The sequence below is a fragment of the Musa acuminata genome, chromosome BXJ3-1, assembly GCF_036884655.1.
Source record: "Musa acuminata AAA Group cultivar baxijiao chromosome BXJ3-1, Cavendish_Baxijiao_AAA, whole genome shotgun sequence".
NCBI classification, from domain to species: Eukaryota; Viridiplantae; Streptophyta; class Magnoliopsida; order Zingiberales; family Musaceae; genus Musa; species Musa acuminata.
In genome coordinates, this window is record NC_088349.1 from 9,849,175 (window position 1) to 9,863,653 (window position 14,479).

General features: G+C 45.3%; 4 protein-coding genes across 5 annotated transcripts; 2 read left to right on the top strand and 2 right to left on the bottom strand.

Annotated features, from left to right (window-relative positions):
• Positions 1-1,349: 1,349 nt before the first annotated feature.
• Positions 1,350-3,669, top strand: LOC103992336 (uncharacterized GPI-anchored protein At4g28100). The gene is made up of 3 exons (XM_009411993.3): positions 1,350-1,487; positions 1,731-2,629; positions 3,213-3,669. The coding sequence occupies exons 2-3, from the start codon at positions 1,961-1,963 to the stop codon at positions 3,570-3,572; spliced, it is 1,029 nt and encodes a 342-aa protein (XP_009410268.2). The 5' UTR covers positions 1,350-1,487; positions 1,731-1,960; the 3' UTR covers positions 3,573-3,669.
• LOC103992325 (extensin) lies at positions 2,900-4,970 on the bottom strand. Of its 2 annotated transcripts, XR_010493190.1 has the most exons (3): positions 4,782-4,963; positions 3,825-4,449; positions 2,900-3,744 (listed from the first exon to the last, which is right to left on the bottom strand). XR_010493190.1 is itself a non-coding variant. In XM_009411973.3 (2 exons), exons 1-2 carry the CDS (start codon positions 4,834-4,836, stop codon positions 3,881-3,883), a joined length of 624 nt encoding a protein of 207 aa, XP_009410248.2. In that variant the 5' UTR covers positions 4,837-4,970; the 3' UTR covers positions 2,900-3,880. The 2 variants fall into 2 exon arrangements, 1 of the variants encoding a protein (XP_009410248.2); XM_009411973.3 differs by having other exon boundaries at positions 2,900-4,449; positions 4,782-4,970.
• A 4,309-nt stretch (positions 4,971-9,279) lies between these two features.
• On the top strand, positions 9,280-9,708 carry LOC103992315 (leucine-rich repeat extensin-like protein 1). The gene has a single exon (XM_009411962.3). It carries the CDS (start codon positions 9,280-9,282, stop codon positions 9,706-9,708), a length of 429 nt encoding a protein of 142 aa, XP_009410237.2.
• A 2,215-nt stretch (positions 9,709-11,923) lies between these two features.
• LOC135629757 (U-box domain-containing protein 4-like) lies at positions 11,924-13,732 on the bottom strand. The gene is made up of 2 exons (XM_065137641.1): positions 13,364-13,732; positions 11,924-12,986 (listed from the first exon to the last, which is right to left on the bottom strand). The coding sequence occupies exons 1-2, from the start codon at positions 13,636-13,638 to the stop codon at positions 12,176-12,178; spliced, it is 1,086 nt and encodes a 361-aa protein (XP_064993713.1). The 5' UTR covers positions 13,639-13,732; the 3' UTR covers positions 11,924-12,175.
• Positions 13,733-14,479: the final 747 nt, after the last annotated feature.

A 14,479-nucleotide genomic window follows, 5' to 3' on the forward strand; every position in this document is an offset into this window, starting at 1 on the left:
GAATTCTTTATTGTTTGGAAAATCAATCCAATTCTTTATTCTTTTCCTAATGGCAGCTAAATTGATGCCTCGCTGAATTGAGACTCCTAAAGCATGAAAGAAAAGAAATAGAGAGCGTTGTGACGACGTCAATCGTAGGAACAATAAATCAGAAGAGGTGTGTCGACGAAGGAAACTCCGAAGGTCGCATTCGGCCATCGGAAAGGGAACCCTTTGCCACCTTTCTCATCCTCTTAAAGCTACCCCACACAGCATATAAAAGGCCTTTATACCAAATGCACAATAAGAGTTAGGGGGAAAGAAAAAGCAACGATAATTTTGATATCGCTTTATCAAAGCGATAGGATCCAAGATTTGGACGGCATAAAGTCACGGAGCATATTTGGGTGAGACATTATTTAGAGAGAGAGAGAGAGAGAGAGAGAGAATCTACTTCTTCACGTCGACTCATTTCGAATATGATCAGAGAGTATGACGACGGTGTTGCAGAACGATCTACTGCGGACTGGTGGTCTTGCCATATGCCCAGAACAGGGGACGAAGACAAAGCAACAGAGCAGGTTCTCCATGTGTCTCTATAATCCAAGAGATCCTCCCACATCTCACCGGACCATTTCGACTTGTCCTTTTCTTCTTGTATTGGGACATGAACGCCATAAATTCTAATTTGATCTACAGTGACCTCGGAGCATGCATGTTAGTCGATACACTGGAATCTTGTCTCGGAGCTCTAATGGTGCCATTTATCATGAGGAATAGAGTCAGTCGAGATCGACTGAGCTACAAAGCGGTGAGAGAGGCGCGAGATCTGAGGCTGTATTCAATGCTCAAAAAAGGCAAAGCATGAAAAGCTCCCCTCATTTGCCACGAACACACATTGGAACATCATAAAGACCAAAGACCAATCTTTTTTTTTGGCAGGCTTTAATGATGCATATCTCCCTCTCTGTCTCTCTTCTTTTCCTCGATATTCTCAAAAGAATCTGAGTTTGATTTAGGGGGCATTGTTCACCACTATTAACTACTGTTTATGCCATTCCTACGAGCATATGTTAATGTTAGTGATCGCAGAATCACAAGAAAGGGTGAAGAGAGTAGCCCCCACCCCCACTAAAGAAAGGAGTGCTATTGGGGGCTCCACACAGGCACCTTGCCCAGTACAAATGCTATGGGCTAAAGCATAAGTTAAAACTCTCACTAGAAGTGAGCAGTGACTATAGGGAGGGGGGGGGGGGGGTGTCCCAGAAGTCATTAAAAGCATCATAGGGAGCTCAACTATGAGTTGGTATCATCACTTATAAATCTAATTACATGCCATGGGTCAACAATAATCACATTATGACTGTTGACTTATAAATCCCAACATTAAATAGGAGTCAGGAACACGATAGATTTGTCATCTAACTCAAGGCTCTTTCTTCATTGGTCTTGGGTGTTGCATCCACCTTGTCCTGTGTTCAAGCTTCAAGCTGTCATGCATTGATGAGGTACAGTTCAGTCTTGTTATCCTCCGAAGGTTTTCTTCTTGGGAAGAAACTGTTGGTAGATAAAGCTTTCTTCCAATTGAAGTATAGCCATAAAACTCCCCATGCATAACACAGTCTCTTCCCTGCTGCCTCTGTAATAATAATGTCTTTCTCACTTGGTCATGTATACCATCGATCTGCCTCAAATTCTGCTACAACCCTCGCTCATATCGGCGACTTGATGCTGCATCGCTCTGCACACAGAGTTTGGCCTTTTTCGCCCTTTCACCGTCTCCGATGTCCTCGGGACAAAACAAGAAAGCTGAAAGCACGTAAAAGAAGAGCCAAAGGCGACTGGAGAACGCTCTACTGATTTCCCATGACAAGTTTAAGTGCGCATTACTAGAGCACCGGAGAGAGTCTAAACTCTCAGAAAGCAAGAAACACCAGAGCGAAGAAAGAGGGAGATAACAGACGGACTACTGAGAAGCACAATGCCTTCTGCTTTGTCTTCCTTTCTCTTCCTTCTCCTCGTTCCTCTGTTGTTACTCCGAGTCTCTATGCTGCACGCGCTGCCCGTCCCCGACCCCGCCCCCGTCCAGGTTCACCCGGCCACGTCGACGGCGGTCTCCTCCTCTCTTCCCGCCGTCACCATCCCTGCCTTCCCCGAACAGTCCGACGTCGCCTCTGCCACCTGCCCTCTCGACCTTCCCTCCGACCTTCTCCCTTCCGTCACCGCCGCATGCTCCTCCCCCTCCGCTTCCGGAAGCCACCTCCGCCTCCCCTCCCGATCCCGCTGCTGCCCCGCCCTCGCCGCCTGGCTCTACGCCGCCTACTCTCCTAGCGCCGTCGCCGCCCGCCCTCTGCCCTCCGCCGGCTACGATCTCCCTGCTCTTCCAGACGACTCCGAGTCTTGTGCCGCCGGCGTGGAGCGCGCAATGCGGGACCGCGGGGTGGCGCTCCCGCGCGCCAACGCCACGTGCGACGCCGCCTACTGCTACTGCGGCGTCCGACTCCGGCGTCTCGCGTGCGCCGGAGGGTTCGTGGCGGACACAGCGGCGGGTCTCTGGGTCCCCGCCGGAGACGGCGGGCATCGTTTGGAGAGCGACTGTGCTCAGCCTGGCCTCACCGGGTGCAGTCGCTGCCTCCGGTCCCTCAATCAGGTGAGTCGCCTCTCTCTCTCTCTCTCTCTCTCTCTCTCTCTCTCTCTCTGGGCACTGTGATCAAACTTGGCTTTGCATTTCTGCGTGGATAATCGTGCATATAGCGTATAAACCAGTGTTCCGGATCCTTCAGGATTTGGCACGAAGAAAGTGGATCATTTTCTTGGTAACACAAGTTGACAGTAAATGAGGGTTGAGTCACACATGTTCGTGTTCCAGGAGCAATGCTTACTTGGTTCACCGTTCACCTCGCTGCATGTCCTCCGTATATCTGCTTAACATGACGACTACATTTTTTTGACCTTTTCTAAAGCGCAAGTGTTTGATGTAATGCGTTAGTAATGGAGAAGTGTAGTCTCTGTCTGCGACGACAGTGTGGTCCACATAAGAATTTCCCCTGCAGCTCTACAGGTCTACAGCTTATGTTATCTGCAAGACAAGCTCTGAGGGGCTCTTTTGGTTACCACTCCATCTGGCAGTATACATGAGAAAAGACTACGCATTAAGCTTCTACATACATTCTCTGTTGTCTCTCTGTACTTTACTGCTTGTTCATCGATGAGCACTGTACTGATTTGGGCAGCTGAAGGCGAAAAAGCAGCAGGGCAGCGAGGCGAGCGGATCGGAGAGGAAGGAGGCCGCCACCCATGGCAGGGAATGCCAGCTGATGGGAGTGACGTGGCTCCTCTCCAGGAACCGGACGCTCTACCTCCCGTCCGCTACCGCGATTCTCCGCGTCCTCATGGCGGCTGACGCCGTCGGAAGCTCGGATCCGACCTCCTGCTCGCTCTCACAGGACGCCATGCCGCTCGCCGTCGGCTCTACTCAGATTGATGGCCGCGTCGACGGATCCTCCGCTTCTGGGTCGTTGCTTCTGTCTCCCTTCCATCTCCTGTTGCTGGCTCTGCTCGCCGTCCAATCCCTCCTCCATCCCTCTAGCTAGTTGATATCCCTTTTGTACGTGAAGCAAAATAAGAAAGGACATGGAGAAGCTAGGCTTCCTCACTTTGCTCGTTGTAATTATATCTCGCCACTCTGCCGGCTTTGTGAAGTCTTTGCGATGTTATGGCTTCAGGTGCTTCCAATCTTTATATGCCAACCCCCATCACAATAATCTATAGGATCATGGTGGCTATTAATTGTTTATAGTTTTGCTCTCAGCCCATAAGAAGAGAACGAGATTTGAACTCAACACCTTGCATCTTTGGATGAGCATATTTGTGGCCAAAGCTACGCAACTTTGCTTTGCAGTCAAACGATGCTGCAAGCGTTGGGGTTCTCCTCGCTTAATATGGCGGTGAGGCGATTCTCGTCGGTGGCAATGCGGTAGATGCCTTCACGGATAGGAGTAGGAAAGTAATGGTACTCGCCGCCGAAGTACTCCCGCCGCCGCTCCCCCTCCTCCCATCTCGGCAACGGCGACGTTACGTACCGGTAAGCTGACTCGGGATGGGCGGGAACCGGCTCATGCTGGCTCGGTCGAGGGCTCGGTCCAGGACCAAACCGGACACGGGCGGAACTTTTGTGGGTCGGGTAGGGTGAAGCGTCGAGATGATCTGGTGGTGTGCGGCTCTCATCGGGTCGGTCCGGTTCAGGAGCGAGCCGGACTCGGATCTGTTCCTTGGGCTGGACCATCTCTGCTTGAGGTGACGGGGAGATCACGGCCTCAGGGTTGTGCTTTGAGAATGGGGGTTCTGGTGGCACTGCTTCGACAGGGCTTCCACTGAAGAACGTCACATGCTTCGCCTCGGTTCCAGCGTAAGAGTATGTTGGTGGTGGTGAGTCCGCCATTGTTGTGGCTACTCCATGCCTCTTCCACCCTGGAAACAAAAGCGTGAAAACATAAGGAATGGAGTATGAGAGAGATCAGTCTCGTATTAGCAGTTGCCTCTGCGTGGTTTGTGTTTCCCTGTCCAATGTTATAGTCTAATTTCATGTTTGCACAGAATGTCTTAGAAAAACAAATCAGAAGTGGCGATATCTTTTCACCGAAAGGAGATCGCCGTATCTGAAGGTTGCAGCATGCAGTCATCAAGTTTTATGTTGTTACATCTGTGATATGATTACTCTGGCAACGAAGTTAGAACTACTTTGTTCGCAATTTGACTACAGAAAGAAACATCTATTTCTAACATCGATTGATATCTAATACCTTTGCACATCCGGAGTACCTTGCACACCATCTTGCCGACAGGGTAGCAACCCATCTCTCTCTGTTTCTCTCGCTGTATGAGTGTGGCTTGCTTCCTCAACTCTGTAGAAGAGAGCTTGATGAAATGGCTCTTTAAATGGATGAATAACAGGAATCTGATGAAAAAGTGAAGCACCTAACGCACCAGGTGTGGTTTTTCACTGAATGGAGAGAAGAGAGCGGTCTTCCAACTCTGATATGTGAATATATTCCTATGCTTTGCCGTTGTCTCCAAATCTTCTTCAGATTCTCTCCTTTCCCACTTTTCCTTGAGATTGTTCTCTACGTTATCTCTATTGTGGGCCGCAATGGCAAGTTCCTTCTTTGGTTAATCATGTGGTGTTATGTCAGGTTTTGGCTAACTTGATTCAACTCTAATGTAATGAAGTCAATATCGTCATATGCGCTCTACTCTATCAAAATTCTTATCTACAAGTTGATGATATATATTGTTCCATTACTTTGCTCACTGTCGCCACCATAAAACCTGATTCTAACGCTCCCTGAGAAGGCTTGAATGTTCCAGTAATTCTTGGATCCATGGTGATTATTGAGAAGAGTACATAATTTCTGACAGCTACCAGCATTCAAATTTCATTCGACTGTGGAAAGTTAAGCGTAATTACATGATCTTTGAGCTTTGCTGTTCTTTGCCAGTACACTGCACATAGTCTCTCTATTGTGCCTTATGCAGCCTCGAGCTCACCTTTTTCTGCTTTGCTCCATGTCTCTGACTTCGTATTCATCTCTCTGTGTTGGAGATTGAAGAGTACTAAGTCTAGCATCGGCGATTAAACACGGACTGCTTCTGCTATTGAACAGAGATAAGAAACACAAAACCGTGCTTAATATTCCTTGTTCTACTTCAACATACTAATCCGAATCTGCAATCAAAGGATTCTGATCGATAATGCTACAAAATTCTTATATCGGTTGTAGTGCTTATGATTACCAAGCCAAATGAACAACGACAGTATTGCTAGCTCTCTGTTCATATAGCATGACTGAATCACCAGTAAAACCTCCGGGGGTGATTTAGACAACATAAATATGATTTGTCCATTCCATGAATCGTATCAATCAATTCGCATTTGAATGTCTTCTAGCATATGCAGACAAGAGAATGAGGTCTTCAATGGATCTGTGGCTGACACTGACAAATTGTCATTGTATGTATTATGAACTGTCCACTTCATCAAAAGAAAAGTCGATTATGTTCGATGTTAGTGTGGGGTGTTCTGTTGTCGCAAAAGAACACTGATTAAAACCTGATCTTGTTGTATTGGGACTCTGCAAGATTTGTTCCTTTATCCAATCCATTTGATTTTCCTATGCATTTTCAAGTTTCCATGTGCACATGAATCAGACCTCAGAAAAGTGTTTCCAGAAGCTTATACTAATTGCAATAGAGATCTGACATTGGCAGTGAATTCTCTTCAAAAGAGCTCTTCATATTGCTACTAATGTGGCAACTTAGGCACCAAGACTGTCTGTCTCCTGCTTCCTTGTTGTGTTCTCAAAGTTAGGACCTGCGCTAGTGAATCAATCATGTTCCTCGTTTGTTCTTGGATTTCATGAAGCCGCTGATTGACTCTTTGTATAGTTTTGATGTCTGAAAACTTGTAGCCTCAAGAATCAGACAACTATACTTACTGAGCTTGCATCACTAGAAGTGCACGTCTAGTTGTCATGCAGCTTAACTCCTCTCATAGACTACTTCGCACTGAGGATTTCCAAGTCATTAGGCAATTGTGTCATTAGGAAAAAAGATGAGACAGCAGGAGTTGGCATAGAGCAGGGGATGCACCCATGATGGTGCAGAAGATAAGGAATGGCCTAAAGATGCTTTGTGAATGGAACACTTCGGTGGGTTGGTTGGCTTTGCTTTTCCTTTCTCCATCAATGAACAATGTGCTTTTGTTTTCCTGCTTCCTTTTTCTTTCCCCTACTCCATATCTTCTTGTGCAGCCCTTTCGCATTAACAACAGCTGGTGGGTGGCTCGTCTCCATCGCTTCCCTTCTCTCGAGTGATAGATACACCCAACCAACATGAGCTTAGCTTTCCAACATGCTTAATCAGATTCCAAGTTCTCACTAATTGCCCTTCGTTCATGGAACTGAAAAGATCATTTATAGAAGATAATAATGCTCCTTCCGATCCTCCGGCAAGAGAGATCGTGATGGGGTTGTTCACAGGTCAGATCATCCTGCAATTCGTTGTCTCTGTCCATAGCTTTGATGATAAATCATAGGAAAAGATATCCTCCAAATATATCACAATCATAAAAGAGATGTGTGTTTTTCGATGTAGAAGACATGCTATAGACTTCTAAGAAGACATGATTTGGCCTTTACAGCTGACTCAACGTAGTAAAAGTTCTTTCTCTGGCAAATCAAAGAGAGAGGAACTGGCAAGAATTTCCAAAGCATAGAGAATTAACTTGACCTTGGAGTTCCACATCAGTGTATGTACCAGTCAAAAGGAAGAAGAAAAGGACGAGAGATTAGTCAATGTTTGCTACGATCAAAGGTAGAAATATCTTAGTCCTTCTTCCTCGTGGTAAAAGACATGGCACTTTACTGGAAACTACGTAACTAAGACAGCACTAATTAACAGCAGGATTCGACGTTAGGGAGCGGCAGCGAGCGGCTAATCTTACAGCGGCTTCGACAAAAGGTATGGTTTTGATGGATCGATATGGCTTTCACCGTCGCCGCTGGCTTTACCATTGGACCATCGGAAGGCCTAGAATCTTCCGTGGTCCCAAAGATCGCAGACTGTGGGGCCTCATTCTTCATCATCTAATCGAGTGGCATAGACCGCGTGCGGAGTCTTTCACCCAAGTCAAAACAAAGTAGAAGTGACGGGAGGAGAGTCCCATATCCACACGTTTCCGGGCACCATCTTACTTGCGGAGACTACAAAGAAACATGTGAGGAGGGGAGGAGGAGCAGAAGGAAGAGGAAGGGAAGAAGAGAAAGAGGTATCCATATCGAAGAAAGATGCACCTGCAAAGTAGGAAACCGCTACTCCAAGCAATTGTTTCAGTCATCATCGTCGTGGTTTCCATGTTGATCGGGTGCTCGGCGTCGGACGTTCAGGGAGAAGCTGCCGTGTCGCGGACAGAACGAGGATTGGAGATGAAGTGCACGTGCAATCCATGCGGGTACCCTTGTGGTTACTCAAGCCCACCGCCGCCATCGCCACCACCACCATCGCCGCCGCCACCACCAGTGCCTTATTATCCTCCACAACCATTCTGTCCACCACCCCCGATGCCACAGCGGCCACCACCATCATCATGGCCGCCATACTACTGGTTGGGCTCACCGGGAAAGCTGTATCCAGTGGATCCGGATTACTTCCCGTCAGAGGCTCGTCGGAGTTGCATGTCGTGGTTCCCGGCGCTGGTAGCAATTGCGCTGTCGTTGATGTGGTTGTAGGGGCATATACATATAGGCCGGTGAAGCTATAGGGTATGCAGTACATATACATAAGCCTGTTGTTGTCCCCTCTCCATTGTTTGTCTCCCTCTAATTGTACTTCCCAAATCCATGCTCTGTGAACCGATTAGAATTTAAGCTTGTAAGTTCATCGTTCCTAACGGTCTCTCTCTCTCTCACTCTCACTCTCACAATCATATTTTGAAGCTATAGAGTATGAGTTTCAACACTGAGATTTGAGGAGTTCGAGTAACGGAGTGTGTAAATGCCTGCGGGTCAAAATGTATGACAATGGTAGAGTCGTGACAGCTGCAAGAAGACTATGGTAGAGTTGCGTGAGGAATCCGCTCTCTTAGCCATTTCAAGCAGTCCGCTCCTTCCTCGATGTCAAGTCAACTTACGCCCCACAGTGGATGGTTTTGTACATCACTTCATTTCGTTTTGTGTTTTGTCCTTGCCATGACGAAGTAATCAACCACACCAAATTCCATCATCATGTGTGATATGATTCCGTAGATCATCATCCATCTGGTTTTCCTTTGATATGTATAATCTGTGTGCATGTGGTGGGTGCGAACAATGACAGACGGATGCCGATAGAAAAAGGGAGAGGATAAAAGCAAAAGAGGAACAGGCCATCGCATTTGAACTTGAGTTCTTATTTACCACGAAAGCTGCCAAGCTTTGTTTCCAAGTCTTCCTACAAGCCACCAGCTTTGACACCCATCATCATCTCTAATAATTGGTCCAACATGCCCCACGTAGACGCTACGCTCCTTTCCGACTGTATGCATATTATTACCATGCATTACCTACTCGAGAAGCTAAAGCTTTAGGGTGTCCATTGTATATATAACACGGCGGAGAGTTAACTCCATCAAGTTCGTAATAAAAGACAAGAAGCATTCACTACTTTCTTCCAATCGGAATCCCCTCCTACACTGCACGACACCTCCTCTTCCTTCTTCCTTCCCTTTTCCATTTCTCCCTCTCTTCTTCTTGACACCCACGCACAATGTTGTGCAAGCTCTTCGGTTCTACCAAATGCATTCTGCTCTTCTTCCTCGCTCTATTCCTGAGACCTCCGACGTCAGCCTCGTGGGATAATTCCCAGCCGGAATGCCCCTACCCGTGCCTGCCGCCGCCGACATCAGTGACTAACTGCCCTCCACCGCCGCCGGCAGCCCCGGCAACGCCGACAGCAGGCTACGCGCCTCCACCACCGGGCACGCCGGGATACTGGAACTACCCTCCGCCGTCGCCGCAGGGATATTACCCTTACCTCTCTACACCGCCCCCTCCTAATCCAATCTTGCCATGGTTCCCTTGGTACTACTACAAGTCGCCGCCGTCGGCTTCGGTGGCTCCTCCTCTCGAGAAATATTCTCTCAGAAAGATCGTCATCAGCATGCTAGGAATGATGATGTGCTTAGTTTTTATTTAGTATAGTTTACGTCCTTTTTCTCGTAGGTTTCACGCATCCATGTGAGAAGCGCAGGAAAGTTCTTCCACTCCCTGTACTTTTCATGCTTCTTCTCTCCCCCTCTCTTATGATAGGAAACAGATGGAGGAGAAGGTGGCCGGTGTTGCAAAAGTTTCTTTAAGAAAACAGGGGAAGATGGTAAAGTATGTTAGCCTTCGTAGCATCTCTGGAATGCAATACTTCTTGTAAGAATCGACTGTATGGTTTATTCTTGGTTCATATGTATCCTTGCGAGTACTGCATTCAAGCATTTCGGCTCTCGAGGCACATGGGGATGAGCAATGCATATCTGTAGTCGATTCAACCATGTATGGTCCACAAGGCACATGAGAGGTGCGCTACATTCCACATAGAAAGTAGAGAGAATCTTCTTTTCTATCGTACGTGGTAAATGTAGTTTATGTAGAACAATGTCTCCTCAATATGGGCCTCGATCTAATAATGTGAGCTTCCCCTTGTCAACTTGTCAATGCAATCTAAGGTGGTGCCAAATGTTTGACCAAATTTCTTTTTCTTTTTTTCTTAACTAAGGAGAGAAGCTTATCACAGTCAATAGTATGGTTTACTGATTTTTAAGATAGCTAATGTAGGACTATTGTAAGGTTTTTAGTATCTATATATTATCAATTGTATTTTTTTATGAATTTTATTTAGTCTAGGAGAAGATATATTTGTTGGGCAGAGAGAATAGAAAAACCAAAAACAAAAAAAAAAACTCAAAATACATACCTAACAATTGATGCAAAATTTACTTTACTTTAACCCCATATAGATGGAGAAAACTAGATTTTTGAATATATAAGATTAATTATAAGATTTTTGAGTTATTCACACTAAAACATGAGTACGCTTGTGTATATTCTTCTCACATAAATCTAAGTAATTTTTTTTCTCAACTATTATTATAAACTATCTCTTAATGTCTTATCTCTCTCTCCAAAAAATTAAAACAATATATATTTATGTAGGAACAATCCTAATTTAATCAGAACTTTCTCAACTAATATGAATATGATTAGGACTCCTAAATATACTTACCAACCCTAACAATATTAACTGATGTTATAGTATTAGGGTTGATTAATAGTTTTATATTTTTAAATTTAAATTTAAGTGAATTAGTAACTCCAATCTATATCTCAATTAAATTCTTCAATATATGAGATCAATTACAAGATTTTTAAGTTATCATTACTCAAATATAATTATTCTTATATATACATTCTCACATAAATCACCTGTAAAGTGTCTTGTCTCTCTCTCCAAAAAATTAAAACTAAATATATATTTATATAGGAACAATCTAATTAGAACTCTCTCAACTAATATGAATATGATTAGGATTCCTAAAAATACTTATCAACCCTAATAATATTAACTTATGTTATACTATTGGGTTGATTAATAATTTTAGATTTTTAAACTTAAATTACTCGAAGGATAATGAATTCAAATATGAAAATTTTCTATATGTAGGATTTTTTTTAAAAAATTATGATTTTAATTATTATATACCAAAGTTTTTCGATAGAGAATTAAGAAAAACTCACAAATCAAGTTTAGAATCTACACATGATTGATAAAAAAATATATAAATGCTGTCGGTCTAATATTTGGTTGAGTTAAAATACTCACGCCGAATCTATTCGAGCGAAAAATTGAAGGTTTGAAAGGTAGGTGTTAGGTCACAATCATGTGTAGGGCATGAAAGGCAATCCACTAAGAGCATGTCTAGCAATTAACCGACGTTTGGGAGACAAACCACGTCTGCTACAATTCGAGCAGGCGTGATCAGACCAACAAGCAGTCATGGCTAAGGAGAGTTGGGTTCATCGCCTACCAACAGCTGTGTTCATGGAGAAGAAGACGACGAAGAAGAGAACAGTAGAAAACATGTCATTTTCCACCACCATCGTCTGTCCAAGAAAGGTGGTTGCATCGTTTTTTCATGCAAGTCACATCCAAATCCTAACATATTTATTACATACGAAAAAAAACATAGATCTCAAATAAATTGTAGCCATAAAAATTCATCTTGTTAGTTTAAGATTACGTTAAAATATATCAATTTGGAGTCGACTGAGATCTTATGGTGTCGGTGTCGTATCGAGAGGTTTTGAAACCATCTTCAAAGCTTAAGTCAAACTTTCGAGTTGACTTCTGTTTACTTCTTCAATGTGTTGCAGAGCATGTCCTGTTTACTTCTTCTTCTATCAACACTTGACAGAGATGACAGTTCAGAGGTAGAAGACAACATACGAAAACAATACATCGACACTTTCACCAGTCACCCGATACCACCAGCGGCCTGGACTGGCACACTAGTTCTATGTCATTTATTCCCTATCAGAGAAATCGACCGACAAATTAGAACGAAGAAGACGGTCATCTGGAAGAGTCTGCAGGGCAGTCACCGAGGAGTGGGGGTTCATTCGGAGCGCACAACAAAAGCCCTCTGCTGTAAATGCCTCAAACTCTGCTCCATGCTGATCTGAACCATCTCGGCCAACATCTTCTTTGCCTTCCCTGCCTGATCATCACCGTCAATATTGGAGACGATGTTACAAACGATGCTGTCAAGAGCGTCTGCTTGTAACTCGGCCCTCTCGTGGCGAGAGCTTCTCAGCAGCTGAAGCAGCGACCGAGCTTTCACCTGAGACTTTGGAGTCCCCTGAACGGTGAGCTCGAGTAGACCGGGAATGGCACCTTCTTTGAGAATGAGTTCTCTGTATCTACAGTGATCACTCTCGCACATCGTCAGCAGGGTTCCCACGGCATGCTCTCTACTGCGGAGCGACCCTTCTTCGAGTACCTGCACCACTGTCAGCACTCCGCCCTCTGCAGCTGTCAAAGCAGTCCGTCCTTCGTCGAAGCTCGCCAGTGATTCCAAGAGGGCGCTGCACCTTTCGGCTGTTCTGGACGACTTCTTGCAGCTCTTCAGCAAACATATCAGAGAAGGAATGGGTTGGAGTGGCAGAATGACAATAAGGTTCTCTGGGATTGTGGAAAGATTGCAAAGAGCCATGACAGCGTCGATCTTGGCTTGTTGGTTTCCATCTCTGAGGATTCTGACGAGGAGGGGGATGGCATCAGAGGCGCTGATGGTAGGCTTGTTGATGGATGAAGCGGAGAGGGTAAGGAGAGCTGCAGTGGCATATTCTTGGAGGCTAGAATTTGTCGATTGCAAGAAATGAATGAGGGGATCGAGTGCACCAGCTTCCACTATCTTGATTTTATTGCTGCAAACACAGATCTAAAATGTGAGAAAACCAACGCATTTGGGATAATAAGAGCAATGTGCTTAAGAATGAAGTGTTACTGAAGTCGACATAAGATTCGGCAGTCATTCAAGAAGAGAAATGTACATAAGAAAAGCGGTCATTCAAGAACTTGGGCATCAACCGAATGCACAAAGGTGGACATAAGATTCTACCGTCATCCCATCATAAAGGAACAGAGAAGACGTGATTGCTGTACAAAATTTATACACAGAGGAAGAAGAAGAAGAAAAAGAGATAAGGATAAAGCTGTTCCTACTGTTGATTAGGACATAGGTTGAGCTGGAAATTGCATCGAGAGAAGCGGAGGTCTGATGTCAAAGAATTAAAGGTCGCACCTTTCGTCCCTGACGGCAAGATTCAGGAGAGCGAGGATAGCGGCGTCCCCGGACTCAAGGCTGTCCGACTGAAGCATCGATACGAGGGGGCCCACGGCCCCAGAGAGCTGCCTCCGGTGCCTGGGCGATGTCTTCGTCAGCCGCCGGATCTCCCTCGCCGCCTGGATCCTGTTACCCACGTCCGCCGACCGAATCCGCTCCATGATGGACGTCACCTCCGCATCCCATCCTCCGCCGCCCAGCTCGCAGGCGAGCCCGATCTCCGATGATGCCATCTCACCGCTCCTCTCCGTCGTCTCTGTTCCCCTAAGCGCGGTACGGGGGGAGAGGAGCTTTTTATATGAATACGGTCGGATCAGATGGCGCCGACGTTCCGTTAACTACCCGTTATCCATGTAGGGTGTCGGTTACCCGCTACTAACAATCTTCGGCCACTTCCTGGCCCTACGATGAGAATCCGACGGTGATGATCTACTCCTGAATTAAATTTAATTAATCATTTCTCATTATACTTTTTTGTTCTTGTTATATTTAATTAAGGAAAGAAATATGTTGACCCAATTCTAGACGTAATGTAAGAATATAGTTTTCTCTTTTTTTATTTTTTTTATTTAATAATAATAATAATAACATTGGCCGATGTTTATTGGTGAACACTTCAGCCCTAAGATTGGGATCGAACGGTCAGAAGAAAAGATGCGACGGGGCCTGCATCCCGGCTAGTAATCCGTGTCTGTCTCCCGTGGAAGCAAGGATGGTGAGCAGTAATCGAATGGTACTCCAAATCCATCGATCCTCCTACTAGATATCGACGACCAATATCTACTTGGGTAACATCCAGCTTGGATTTATGGTAGTTGGATGTTCTCTCCAGTCAAGCGAAAGAGGATGCCCACCCGATCCAATCCGTCGGATTTAATATTTCCTGGTTCTAGTTGTAAGTCACCATCGGATGCCTAATGCACTGTACCAGACCTTAAATCTCTATCTACGTAAGAAGGCTCCTAATCGATTAAACTATAAGCTACACGGTTTTTTAGACTCAAAAAGTTACCTCCACTATTATAGCATTTGGTGTGACTACATTAGCGCGATTATAAGACAAGCAACCAGAGA